Below are 14,255 nucleotides of genomic sequence, written 5' to 3' on the forward strand. Positions count from 1 at the left end.
AGGTTTCTTATTCTCCAATTCCACATTACTAGTACATTCACTACCCACAGGAGTGGCAAAAAGGTCCACGTTATCATCTTCTGTGGGGTATTTAGATTACATTAGATCTAGGCTCGGGACCGTTTGGGTACTCGATGAGCATATGATGCCTCAAGAACATCGGGTTGCCTCCCTTTCAGTTTCGAGTTAAACAACGCTAGTGACTGTTTACAAAGGTAATCGTAGGTATTTGTGGTTTATTGTCCCCCGTCGCTCAGCGGAGCGAAAGGGGGAATATGGCTTTCCCCTCCGTCCGTGTGTGTATGTGTCCGTATGTGTGTGTGTGTGTGTGTGTGTGTGTGTGTGTGTGTGTGTGTGTGTGTGTGTGTGTGTGTGTGTGTGTGTGTGTGTGTGTGTGTGCTTGTGTGTGTGCGTGCTTGTGTGTGTGCGCGGCATGCGTGCGTAAGCGAAGGACTGCATTCGAATTTGGTGTGCGGGTGCAACCCACGTCATAATCCAAGATGGCCGCCACCATGTATGTCTGATGCCATGTATGTCTGAACCTTGTAACCTGCATATCTTCAAAAATAAGCGAAGTACCAACTTCTAATCTGGTGTGTGGGTGTATCTAGGCACAAGCAAGAACGCTGTTTAAAATTGGGTCGCCACGTCAAAATCCAAGATGGCCGCCGCCATGTATGTCTGATGCCATGTATGTCTGAACCTTGTAACCTGCATATCTTGAAAAATAAGCGAAGTACCAACTTCTAATCTGGTGTGTGGGTGTATCTAGGCATAAGGAAGAACGCTATTGAAAATTGGGTCGCCACGTCAAAATCCAAGATGGCCACCGCCATGTATGTCTGAACCTTGTGAGATGAATATCTTGAAAAATAAGCGAAGTACCAACTTCTAATCTGGTGTTTGGGTGTATCTCGGCACAAGGACGAACGCTATTGAAAATTGGGTCGCCACGTCAAAATCCAAGATGGCCGCCACCATATATATGTGAACCTTGTGAGTGAAATATCGAAAAATAAGCGAAGTACCAACTTCTAATCTGGTGTGTGGGTGTATCTAGGCACACGGAAGAACGCTGTTTAAAATTGGGTCGCCACGTCAAAATCCAAGATGGCCGCCGCCATGTATGTCTGAATATTGTGAGCGAAATATCATATCATACAGCATGTTTTCTGCGTGTTCCACTTTGTCAACTCACATCACTTCCCCGACGGGGGACCTATGCGTAACGCTTGTTTTAATTTTACTTCCGGGAGGTGTGCCTCCACGAAATTCCACAATAAGGTATTTGTACACATTTTAAGGTATGTATTCGCGTTAACACGAGACGCGTGGCCATGACGGAAAAACCCCTTAGGGAGAGGGTATTTTATTACCTCCGATACCAAAGGTGGACGGAGGTTATGTTTTCACCTCCGTCTGTCTTTGTGAACGGGATATCTCAAAAAGTTGGTGGATGGATTCAAAGGATATTTGGTGGAGAGGTTGGGGATATGACCAGGACAAAATGATTCGATTTTGGTGAATATCCGGTTACAGATCCAGATACTGGAATTTAAAAAGTGATTCTTCACCATTGGGAGATAGGATAGGGCCAAAGATGATATATAACATATCTCAAAAAGTTGTGTACTTGTTATGACAAAACTTGGTGGACGAGTTGGTTTGGTGAGGAGAACAAGCCGATTATATTTTGGTTCAGGTCTGAATCCAGATCCAGCCCATCAGTGGGTTACAAAACGTAAACTGTTCAGCCTGGCGAAGGTATGTGCTCTACCGAGTGCTGTTGTAATTTAACTATGTTACTGCCTTTTATTTGTGTGAACGTGTATAATATGTATGTATATATATATATGTATATGTATATATATATATATATATATATATATATATATATATATATATATATATATATATATATAATTTTTAATATATATTGTTGCGGATCTGCCACCGGCCTTCTCCCCTTACCAAGGGGGGATTAGTCCCCTTGTCTTTGACTGGCCTGGCGGGACCCGGGACCAATGCCGTCCCTTCCGGACAGCGCAAAATAGGGTATTAGGACCAAATTCGCTATTACCTAAATACTCGCGCTGCCCTGAAGCGAGGAGATAAGCCCCGCACGAACCACGTGTGTTGATACGCCGAGCGGTTTTGCGTACACGCGATCCACGCCGTTACCACTTACTGGAGCCCGATTCAAGCGGTTCCTATTCGTACCACGCTTAGTCAATGGAGGAATCACAAAGGCGATCGAATTGGGAAGCAAAGGAATAACAGGTTTATTTACACTATACAATGGTTCAAGAAAAAGGGGACACAGAGCAGCCTTATACAGTCTTACTTAATACCCAGGACAAACGGGCCCGTCTCACACACACACTCACATGGGGCTTGCTGATGAGCAGGTTGATGTTCACCGCATCCAGGGATGGCTCCCGTGCAGCCCTCTCTCCGGTCCCCGGCGCGTCCCGTGTAGATGGAAGGAGGAGAAGGCAGGAGCTCTCCGTGTGTCTTGTTCGGAGTGAGTTATCACGGGGCGAATTGGTATGGAGCGGACTTCGACGCGGCTGGCGGTTATTCACTTGCGGCTATGGCCGTGCTTACTCGCGTGGTTGGAAAGCGCAATAAGCATTACCGGCGCGTCTGGCTGCGCCTGCGTACGTGTACCGCCAACGCTTCTCCTTCTTCCCCTGGGCGCGCACGTTATACTGCGAGGTTATAGTTCACAATGGCGCGTCCACTGAACAAGTCCTTCTGACCCTCTTGCATCAAAGTCCTGCTGATCAGCCCTTTCTCTCAAGCTCCCTCGCTGTAAGTCCTCTCTCAACAAGTCTTCTTTAGGGCTTTGCACACCGACTTATATAGGCACGCCCCGCGAACCTTCTCGAACTTACCAGACGCGCCTCACCACGCCCTCTCACGCCATGCTGCTAGAGCCCTGATTGGCTGGTGGCTCTTACTGTCATCGCCTCTGCCTCGACTCCGCCCCGACCTCAATGTCGGCCCCACCCTTTTGAGGCCTACCTCGTGTTACTCGACTAGTGGACAGCCAATGCTTAACAAACTGGATCGAGGCTAGGGTGGCTGGGAAATCGGTGGCAAGTAAAACCTATTTTCTGTCTTTACACAACGGCACTAAGAGGGGAAATGACCTATTCTTACACATACTAAGACATAACTATACTACAAATGGGCCTATGTTGCTCGTGTGACTAACTATGGGGGGCAACCCTTTAACCTTTAATGACTTCAATGTGCCAATCTCAAAACCGTAGCATTGCCCCCTCCCTTGCCAGACTCGTCCCCGAGTCGAACCCACACAAGTGAGAACGACCGGTTTTGAGAAAGGTTTGGGACTAGTTTTAAAATTACATGTGACACTTAGATGTAGTTCCCCTCTAACATTTAATCTAACTCCCTGTGTGTGACAGTTTTACAACACTAAATATGTCCCACCTACTGCGTTGTGTAACTAACTAACAGATTCACACCCACAGCTAACCGAATTGCGGAATTGATTCTCAAACTACACATAAACCCGGTGGGTTATTTACAACTACAACCTAATTATTTACATTTCTATAACCCAGGACCTGTTCTTTTGTGGAAAGAAATTTGGAGGGGAGAAAACACAGCAATGCACCAATGCACCAATACACATTTCACAAAAAGTTCACACTTCAAATGTCATATTTGCTGCTTGGCTGCATCTTCTTGCTTCCTGCTTCATCTTCGGTGTGCAAAAATAAAAAAAACTTAAAGGTCTTCTTTCCTGGCACACCAGAATACAATGTACAAACCGTGTCTGTTTTTATTGCTAGCAGGGCCAATCTCATGTGGTCTGACTGCGTGACATCGATGCCACTTAAAACCAGTGGTCCGCAGGTGCAAGGTAAGTTTGCAGCAAATGACTGCTCAGCAAAAAGGCGAGGCCACAGAACGTGTGGTCCATAAGGTGTATTGTGGTGCAGCAAAATGCAGCAGGGGTGCCGCACAGGTGTAGCAACGTGCCGCAGCACAGTTCAGTGTCCCTGCACACTCCCCTCCAAAATGGGTCCATGGGTGGGGAGGAAGACAAAGCACAGCCAAGGAAAGGATGCAAAGGTACACATCAATACAAGGCAATGCAACATGAGGGGCGTGGGAGAGCAAGCTCTTCCCTAACCGTTCGTACCCCCCATGTCAGCCTACACTACCCTTGCCCTTCCCTGTATTTACAATTTACAAATCCGTCTCTACGTCTTGTCTCCCACATCCCCCTCTAAACCAAATTCGTCTTCCAATCCCTCCTAAGAAGGAAGAGATGGAATTACACAATGTCACATTCACGTTGAGATGCGTCACACTCTCAAATAGTTCACAAAACCTGGTGTGGAGTTCCGTCTCCCTTGGTGAGCGGATGTGGATGGTGCGAAGAGATTTCTCATCCTAACTATACTCTAATAACATTAACTCAGTTACACTACCTGGGGTCATGCCCTGCCAATCAGCATCTTTAAACTATGCGGTTCTAAAAACCAATTCCCATTGACCCACCCTGTGGTGCCCTCCAAATTTGGGTCTCACTCCCCAATTTTCCACTACTGTGCCTTTGCACAATTTCAGGGCTGGGTCGTGTGGCTCCACTAGCAGTTCTACCTACCTGCGCACCTCCGCCACTGAAGTCGCCACCCAAGCTTACCTTGCTCCTTGTGACTACCCTAAATCGGGGAAGGCCCCTCCTGGCTCTCTCACGCCTCTGATGCCCTCTCTGGCATTGGGCTACCCGGGTCCTTCTCCTGGATCCTCGGGCCCCACTGAACAGTACTCTGACTGGCTCCCAGAGCCTACCTGCAGCCTCACCTGGCCGACAGACTACCAGTGGCGGAGTGCCCCAATAACCATACGCACCAACAAAGCCCACACGCCCAGCCATTCACTGACTCATGCACCCATCCAAGCACTTCTTTGCCACTACCTGCACCACAGGTGTCAATATCCAACAATTTACCTAAGCCCTCTACCTAACTTTAAACTACCCTCCCCGGGTATTCGTGAAGGGGTCCATCTCCCCCCATTCACTCCTTCGCACCATGCATTCCACACCTTCTATTCTGCACCAAGCATTCCACACCACTCATTCCACACCATTTATTCCACACACCAAGCTCTGTTGCACACCTCTTGTGCTCTCACACCTTTTCTCCACTTGCACCCCATGCAAGTCAATTCACTCAACACAATTCCATTCGTCCTCAATACACCACCTCTGGTCATGCCCGACCAATGCCTCAATTGCGCCTCAATCTCAAGCTCATACTCGCGCACAATTTCTCCACACTACTACACACACACAGCATCATCTAACTAACTGCTTTTCCCCCTAATACTCGTGCATTCCCGTCTTCCCTTACAATAAGCACTTCCCTCATCATTAACATCCATCTAATCTCTCTGCGTCCCCTCTACCTGTACAAAAGTCACTACTTAAATCTCACGTCTCCTATTGTCATCTCTAAATCCCTAACAATATCCTAGCCCGCCCTCGGCTAGTTTACACTGCCATCCCCATAATCTATTGCTCATGTGCCTCCCACGTATGGTAAAGCTACCATTCGCCAACACTATGGCTAACTGTCTACGTATGTTTATAGCTGGCTGTCTATGTATGGGGGTCAAACAGGTCACAAGAACCACATTGTGACCCGAAGAACCATGTGTTACGTGCTCCTCCCCAACACCCGGTCACGGTGTACCTCCGAGCCCCGAGAGGAGTCACGGCAGAAAAATGTGTTATTCTGTGTCAAAGATCAATGGTGAAACCACACCAATTGTTACCAACAAACAAATATTGTATTAAGGTCACACAAGAATAACAACACAAAAACAATAGTAATCAATTATACAACAAATAGTGTATCGTTCCTATGATGGTACCATCAGGTTCGTACAATATAACTCACTGTGCTCCAAGTGAGTGAAAAAAAGAAGATTCCCAATGTCTCTATTCCCGGCTTCAAGCCAAAGTTGATTCCGGCTTCAAGCCAAAGTCGATCCGCTCCAGCGATCGTCTGTACGATGTCGTATCGAGACCAGAATCCCGTTGGGTTGACAGTCACAGTCACGCGGCCAAAGCTGCGCAAAGGCTCCCTCAAGGCGACTGGGAAATCACACCCTCGGGTATGGACGTTTCACGGCTCAAAGTCGGCGAACCGCAAATTAACCTTCAAAATCTATGTTACACACACCTAGATAATCTATGTTACACACACCCGCACACAAACGCCAGATAAACGTCTGAATGCGGTGAAAACGGCTGAAGCGAAGCAAAGAAACCTTGCGCAAAGCGCGCGAGTCAAAATGGCCGACGGCCCGTACTCGAGACGTAACGGCCCGACGATGATTCTCTTTGGAATCGACCGCAAAACCTGACACGCAGGTTGATCTGTCACAGCGATAACAACTCTGTCGCAGGAATCCCTTTCCCGGGAAACCAAAAGTTCATTCGTGACTCGTTCGTCAACGTTCGCTCCAAACCTCCAAGTAGCTCGGCTCCTTCTTGTCCGACTCAATCGCTCCGCCTTCTTTTTCTCCTCTTCCTCTTCGTCGTCGTCCGGTTCCGGTTTCATTTAAAACATTAACTTTTTTTACCTTTTGAAAATAATAATTTCTATTTCCCTCAAACGACAACAATAATAATACATGGAATCGAAAATGTTTACAGTGGATGAAAACCACAACAACGGAAGTGACGAATCCGTAACACATGTCATAAAACTTTTGTGTGTTGTGTTGCAGACAACTGGCCTTGTTGGACTGGCCGTTGCACAAAATCCCCATGAGGTACGTCAATGTGGAGGTTACTTTGATGATCTCATTGCATTTGTCAAATCAAACTTTCGTGAAATGTTTACTGAACAATTATCCGTGCAAAATATATTCCCTTAATTTATTTACAGGTTTTTTTGTAGACAGAGTCGAGGCTTGTGGAAAACACTGAATGGATCAGGAAGCAACGGAACAAAATAAATAGTAGAGACAGGGGGGACACCAACAGCATGGTTGATGGGCAAAATAGAGGGAGACATTGTGGGAAGGAATGAGATGTGGGGAAGGACACATGGGGTGGACAAGATGGATCCAGAAGAAAACTCTCAGGAAAGAAATACTGTAAATTTAGGAGGGGTGAGGGTAGAGGGGTGGGATGTACGTTAACGGGGGTAGAAAAGATCATGGTTTTGGATTGGGGATGATCTGAGCTGGTATCACGTGATCTTTGGTTGTTGTCATTTTGCAGAAAAAGCTGTTTGTAATTCGCCTGTTTTTAATGGCTGCTATTTTTGGGGTTTGTTCCTGCAGCGTTTAAAAATCCTGTACAACAAGATATTGACCGTGCTCGAAATTATACCCAAGGAGGCGGCATACCGCAAGTTTACGGCGCAGCTGGTTGGAGAAAGGTTACAATCTCTGCATACGGTAAAGTATTCTTCATGTCTGCACAACATTGTTTCATTAAAAAGAACGTTCAAAATTTATCATGTTGTTCCTTTTCTTCCTGTTGCAAAAGTGGTGAAATAAAATAAATAAATAATTAAAACTGATCGATTTAAATGTTTTTTGGGTGGTTTTTGGTCTCAGGAACCGGATCTAGAAAAGCTGGAAAAGAAAATTAACTGTGGGCAACTAGAAGAAGTGATCCAACAGGTAACGTTCTACATTTCACCTTTTTATACCGTCCAACCTGACACTCCCCTTTGACAATAATTATTATTGCTTTGTAATGGTGACCTGCACCACCAGGGTAGTAGTCGTAGTCGTAGTAGTAGTACTCGTAATACTACTACTACTATTACTACTACTACTACTGCTACTACTATTACGATAACAGCCACAATTATCTTCACCTGGTGGCGTTGGTTGGGAGAGGTTTTTGGTCCTTGTCTTTCATGAACCGGCTGACGATGCTTGACGTCCGACTGAAGGCAACAGGAATTTACAATTTGTTCAGGGTGCGGGTGATAAATCACCTTTTCGCGATGGACACCATGGGATATTTAACAACCAGTGCTGACAGACGGGTCCTCTGGCTTAACGTCCCACAGATGGATGCTGTGCACATTGACGGCTTGCCCTGCATGCGAAACACCAGGGTGATGGTTTATAATTTGGTCAAGATGCTAACCCAGGCTAGACAGTTCAGAGACGACTGTGCGTACCTCTAGACTATTTCAGATTTTTAGGATAAGGAATTCCATTAAAACATTTTTGGCTGGTATACCACTTCACCTATGATGTCATCAATATCACTAGGACGTGCCCGTACGTGGGTGCCCGTACGTGGGTGCCCGTACGTGCGTGCAAAAAAACATGCGTGCAAACAACAACAACAAAAAAAAACTTTGAAACCACGTGGCAGTAACGACCACAGAACCCCCCCCCTCTATTTACATGAAATGGTTTGGTCCATTCGCAACGACCACAGAACCCCCCCCCCCCCCCTCTATTTACATGAAATGGTTTGGTCCATTCGCAAAGCCAAAGCGAACGGCGAACGGCTAAATCGCCATAGCTCGGTAACTACTTGTCCGATTAATATGAAACCTTGAAAAGGCACATCCTCGGGTCCCCAGCAATATACCTGGCAAGTTTAAAGTATATCGGACCCGTGGTTGTCGAGAAACAGTGGTCACAGACACACAGACATACACACAGACATACACACAGACATACAGAGATTACTGGAATTATAGATAGATGCTTTTGTTTCCCATTGGGAGTACTTGACAATGTGCCAAGTTTCAAATTTTTCCATTCAGCGGTTTCCGAGAGATTTTTTTAATATTTGCGTTTAATCCAAGATGGCTGCCATACCACGTGACCTATGACATCACAATTATCGTAAAAACATTCTACATGGGTGTCACTTCTACCCTGAAAGTTTCATCTCAATCGGGCATGTGGTTGCTGAGAAAAATGAGGTTTAGCCCGTACGGACAGACGGACAACCCGAAAACATAATGCTTCCAGCCACCTTCGGGGGCGGAGGCATAAAAAGATTCCACAATTCACTATTTCAAGAAGCCTCAAGAAGACCAAGGCCTTGCTTCAGCCAAGACAAGAACCATTGATTGTTCCATTTAGACATCCATTACCATTGATGACACAGCACTCAAAGTTGTAGATAAGTTCTGCTATCTTGGAGGTGTCCTCTCTCTCAAAATCCAATGATTGACGACGAAGTAACATCAAGACTCAGTCAAAGTCATCTTGTGTGTCTTTTGGAAGATTGACACATCGCCTTTGGCATGAACGTGGCATTCACCTGGACACCAAGATCAGTGTCTATCGTGCTGTTGTCTTATCGACACTCCTGCATGGATGCGAATCTTGGACACCCTATCAAGTGCTATAAGGACATCCTTAAGTCTACACTCAAGTCTTGTGCCATCCCTGTTCTCACCTGGAAACATCAAGCCACAAACAGGTCAGCTTGGCATAACATTTGCTGCAAAGGCCTGGACCACTAGCAGAAGGGTCTATTCTACGAGTTGGCTTTAAAATGGACTTTGACTTCTGATTATACTTATGATCCAATAACTGACCAAATACAGCGTTTGAGTATCAGGAGGAACCCAAATAGACAAAGATGGAGTCATCAGGAGGAACCAGAATATTATACACACACACACACCGATTGGTGGAGTCCGGGCTAGAAAAAGCCTCAAATTATTAATATACACGACAACTAGTATCAAATATGATCCACCCTCTAGTTTTGTCTGCTTATTATTCCCCTCCCAGATTCACCGGAGGAGATTATAGCTTTGCTTTCCATCTGTCTGTCTGTCCAGTGTCCATCCCACCTGTGGTTTTCCAGACTTTTTCCCCATACCCTTTAACATATTAAACTGAAACTTGGTGCATGGCTTTATTATGATAAGTCAAAGAACAAGTTCTAGTTTCAGGACGTTTCGTCAATTTTTCAGTCATGCCCTTTTTGGACATAGAAAATATCACATTGGTAGGGGCCATGTATTGCAAAGCAATTGTTGTTGTTGTTGTTGTTGGTTATTGTATTACTATCCAGGTCTTACTGTGACCCTAACTCATCCTTCTGATCATCTGCCCTCAAGTTACCCTAACTTAACCCCTCCTTCTGATCATCTGCACTTAGGCTGAAGCGGAACTCTTTCTTGCACGGAAGATGGTGGAGTGGAAGCCTTGGGAGCTGCTGGTTGGCACGGCTCCTGCTAATCAGTGGAAATGGCCTGTGTGACACAATTTTACATGGATATTTATCAGTTTCTTTTTGGCCTGTGTGACAACTAATTGTCGCCACCTCAGCCCGTTTGTTGATGTATGCCGTGTATATTTTTGGCCTGGAAATGTCTTTGATGCCAGTAAACTGTTGTACATCTGAATTGAGTTTCGCCCCAGCTTGTAGGTAATGAACATGTATCCGTTCAGTTATAACTAAACACATTTGGCTGAATTCTTCATAACAAAGCACAAGTCGTTTATTTATTTATTTTTGTTTAACATTTGCACTGTCGTATTATATGCACGTCATTGTGTGAGGAGACCAGGTGCAACAATGATAGAAAATGACAGGTTAAGGTAACTCAGCAAATTCTGATTTAGAAACAAATTGTTTTCCCTTAAAATTTAATGTCACCACGAAGTTGTAGATTACTCTGCTACCTAGCTACCTAGATAATTCTACCTAGATTACTCTGCCTCTGGAAAATCAAATCCTGTGAGTTTACAAGACCAATATTATCGTAGCAATAACGATATAATTATTATTTTATGACATCACTGGATAATCCTGTGATCAGAACATGGAAATTGACCTCAGGCTCCCCGAACTCCTCCCTCCAATCTTTATGCCTCTGCCGACAAAGTCGCCGGAGGCATGATTATGTTTTTGGGTTGTGTTACGTGGTCCCCTCGGTGAATACCTGGTCTCGGTGACCCCTGGACCGTGAGAGGAACTTCGCCAGAAAGTTGTATTATATATGCGCTTTCGCCACGCAATCCATATGAATTCCACCCAAGAGAAAACTGATGTTCAAGGATATATTTCAATGGTAATGATACCATACAATTTCAATGATACAACCACGGAGATTTTCCCCGAGCAATCCACCATCAACCATTCACAATCCCCAATCAATCCCCTAGACGAGTAAGATGGCCATCTTATATATGTGTGTCCCCTTTGGTACTCACGACCCCCTTTTGTCCCTGTCCCTCGCAATGTCTCTGGGCCCCTCCTGACCAAGATGATGGTCGGCTTCGCCGCACTCGGGCGGTTGAACGAACCCCGGGTGGACGTGTTTCCACCGGGCAGGTATCGTACCGGGAACCCCGGCTGCAGCCCCCTCGTGGCCACGCGAAGCGGGTACTGTCAAGCAAGCCAAAAGCCACACGCCGCTTGCAACGCGTGGTAGGCCTCAACGCGCGACCCGTACGCGTCTTTGTTGACGGTGCCGCGAACGGTGCCAGACGCTGGGTCGGTGCACGGCCCCACGGCAACTTGACGTGTCCACCGGGTATGTACACGTCCCGGTAACTCCTCTCGCCAGACGGGCTTGGGAACGCCGCTGTTTCACGCAGCTCAAGATCGATGCCACCTTTCGTCGGAGCGGGGCGAGGAAGAAGAATCCTCATCGCTTTTCTTCCTCGTGTCTTTTCTCTGCCGTTTCCTGTTTCTTTTTCAGAAGGGCTCCTGACCCTCCAACCACAACAACCCTTAATCTACTACACATGGATAAGCAAAGACCTGAATGGTAATTCACATACATTCACATAAATATGTAACAGTTGTCTGTCCGTGATAGGTTCTCATTCCCACGATAACTTAAGAACGACTGAAGGGATGCAAGTCAAACTTGGTTACATGTACAGAGTGAGGCAGAAATATGGTTATTTTTAGCACTCGTGTAAAGGTAATGAAAAGTTGTATTTAAAAACAAATTCTTACAATAAAGTGAAGTACATAACATGCCATTTATTTGTGGAAAAGAACATCTAGGAGATGCGCACCATTTCGTCTGACGCATTCCTCCAATCTTGGACGCCAATTATTCATGACGTTCTGCAACATGGTCACGTCAATATCATTGATTTCGCGTCTGATGTTTTCCTCAAGTTCATGAAGAGTATGTGGATGGTTAACATACACTTTGTCCTTTAGATATGACCACAAGAAATAATCACATGCAGTCAAATCGGGTGACCTCGCTGTCCATGGAATATCGCCGTTTCTGGAAATTGCATGCTTTGGAAAGAGCGCCCTTACAGTAGTCTTGGACACTGGCGGTATGGGAGGTTGCACCATCTTGCTGAAACCACGTCATTGGGCTCACTTCTGCAAATCTGTTTAATTCTCTGGAGAGGAAGTTAGAAACCAAATCGGTGTATCGAGCTGCAGTAACAGTGATGGCATTTCCGTTATCGTTCTCAAATAAGTAAGGCCCCATGATGCTGAACGACGAAAGTGCACACCACACTGTGACTTTGGGACTGTGTAACGGTTCTGTGTGCATTTCTCTTGCGTTTTCGGCTGCACAAAAACGAGTATTTTGCTTGTTGACATCGACACACAGATGCAAATGTGTTTCATCAGACATGAACAAATTGTGAGCAATGTTTTGGTTTTCATTTCCGTCCTTAAATGAAAGTATTCCCTCACAAAAATTATTGGGGGCAATCTCATCATCTTGGCTTAATTCCTGGACAGTTTGAAATTTATAGGGATAAAAGTTAAAATCCTCATGCAATATGCGACGTAGTGACGTGTGAGAAATTCTTAAGGCTGATGCATACTTTCGGGTGGAGCGATGCGGACTTCTCAAAACTGACTCCCTTACACACTCAATCTTTTGTGCCGTTCTTACTGATTTGGGTGCTCCCGGCGGTTTCTCTTTTACAGTTGAACCGGTCCTCTCAAACTTCTCAACCCATAACTTGATAGCACGAACAGACGGAACATTTCCATGATGTTGAACATTGAAATGGAGTTTGAATTGAAGTTGTGCAGCAGTTGCACTATCATTATTCTTGTAAAAAGCTTTGATAGCGAAAGCGCGTTCCTCACCCGACCAGTTCCACTCCACATGGTCACTCGAGTGTTCTGCCCGCAAAAAAAGAAAACGAAATCGGTAAAATATAAAAATGATAAAAATGCATGTTGTGTATTTCAATATCATTAATTTATTTATTTTGAAATACAATTTTTTTATTTGCTTCACACGAATTTCAAAAATGACCATTTCTGGCTCACCCTGTATAATAAATTTAAAAAACCACCTTTAGAGGCCATTTTTCCCCGCAAAGCGGGGGTTGGCCTTTTTCGGGAACCGTGGTTGTTGTTGTTTTTCGGTCCCCTATTTGAAGCAATGTTTTACGGCCGGATGCCCTTCCTGACGCCAACCCTTTTTGCCGCCTTTAACGACAAACAGGGAATTACCAGTGAACTGGTACTCAATTAGCCGACCTCGGAAGGATGACAGGCTGAGTCAACCCCCCTGGCGTTAATTCAGCGATCGACCGGGATTCGAACCCAGGATCCTTGGTATCCTAAGCCGGCACCCTAGCCGCTAGCCCAACACCAGGGATAAACCTGTATAGCCCAACACCTGTATAATGATGTAATAATGTGGGCGGAGGCATATTGATTGACGTCGCGACGATGAAGAGTGCCATTCTAGTTGAGATTTATTTTGATTTAAATTGCAGCAATAAAATGAGTGGCTGGTTTGGCTGAGCCAAACACCCTTGCACATGAGTCAAGGTGCTTTCAAATAAGCTGGTTTATAGTTTATGGGGTTTACTTTTTTTTTTTTTTACTTTGATATTTGAAGACAAACTTCTACAAGACACATCAGTTGACAATAATTAAATTTTAGAAACATGAAATGCAATGCAGTGAGCAATATTGCAGTTCAGGCCTCAGGCTTTGCACAGCTACAAAATCGACGAGAACGGCACTCGGTAGAGCGCATACCGCTACCAGGTTGAACAGTTTATGTTTTGTATCCCACTGATAGGCCGGATCTAAATTCAGACCTGAACCAAAATCTAATTGGTTTGTTCTTGACACCAAACCAACTATCCACCAAGTTTAGTCATAACTCGTCCATAACTTTTTTTAATATCATGTTATACAGTATATCGCTTTTTGCCCGGTCTCTCAATGGTGAAGAATCACTTAGAAATGAAATAATTCTCATATCCAAATCCATAATAATCAGATCTTCACCAAAACA

General features: G+C 45.2%; 1 protein-coding gene across 2 annotated transcripts in view; it reads left to right on the plus strand.

Annotated features, from left to right (window-relative positions):
* Positions 1-13,295, plus strand: part of NDUFA5 (NADH:ubiquinone oxidoreductase subunit A5) — a 62,789-nt gene extending 49,494 nt beyond the window's left edge. For both annotated transcript variants that reach the window (XM_068133229.2, XM_068133230.2), the window contains 4 exons: positions 6,781-6,825; positions 7,342-7,458; positions 7,621-7,686; positions 10,157-13,295. In XM_068133229.2, coding sequence (XP_067989330.1) covers positions 6,781-6,825; positions 7,342-7,458; positions 7,621-7,686; positions 10,157-10,258 — 330 coding nt within the window. In that variant the 3' untranslated portion in view covers positions 10,259-13,295. The remainder of the gene's footprint in view (positions 1-6,780; positions 6,826-7,341; positions 7,459-7,620; positions 7,687-10,156) is intronic.
* Positions 13,296-14,255: the final 960 nt, after the last annotated feature.

The sequence above is a fragment of the Myxine glutinosa genome, chromosome 12 (assembly GCF_964187855.1).
Source record: "Myxine glutinosa chromosome 12, kmMyxGlut1.1, whole genome shotgun sequence".
Taxonomy (NCBI): Eukaryota; Metazoa; Chordata; class Myxini; order Myxiniformes; family Myxinidae; genus Myxine; species Myxine glutinosa.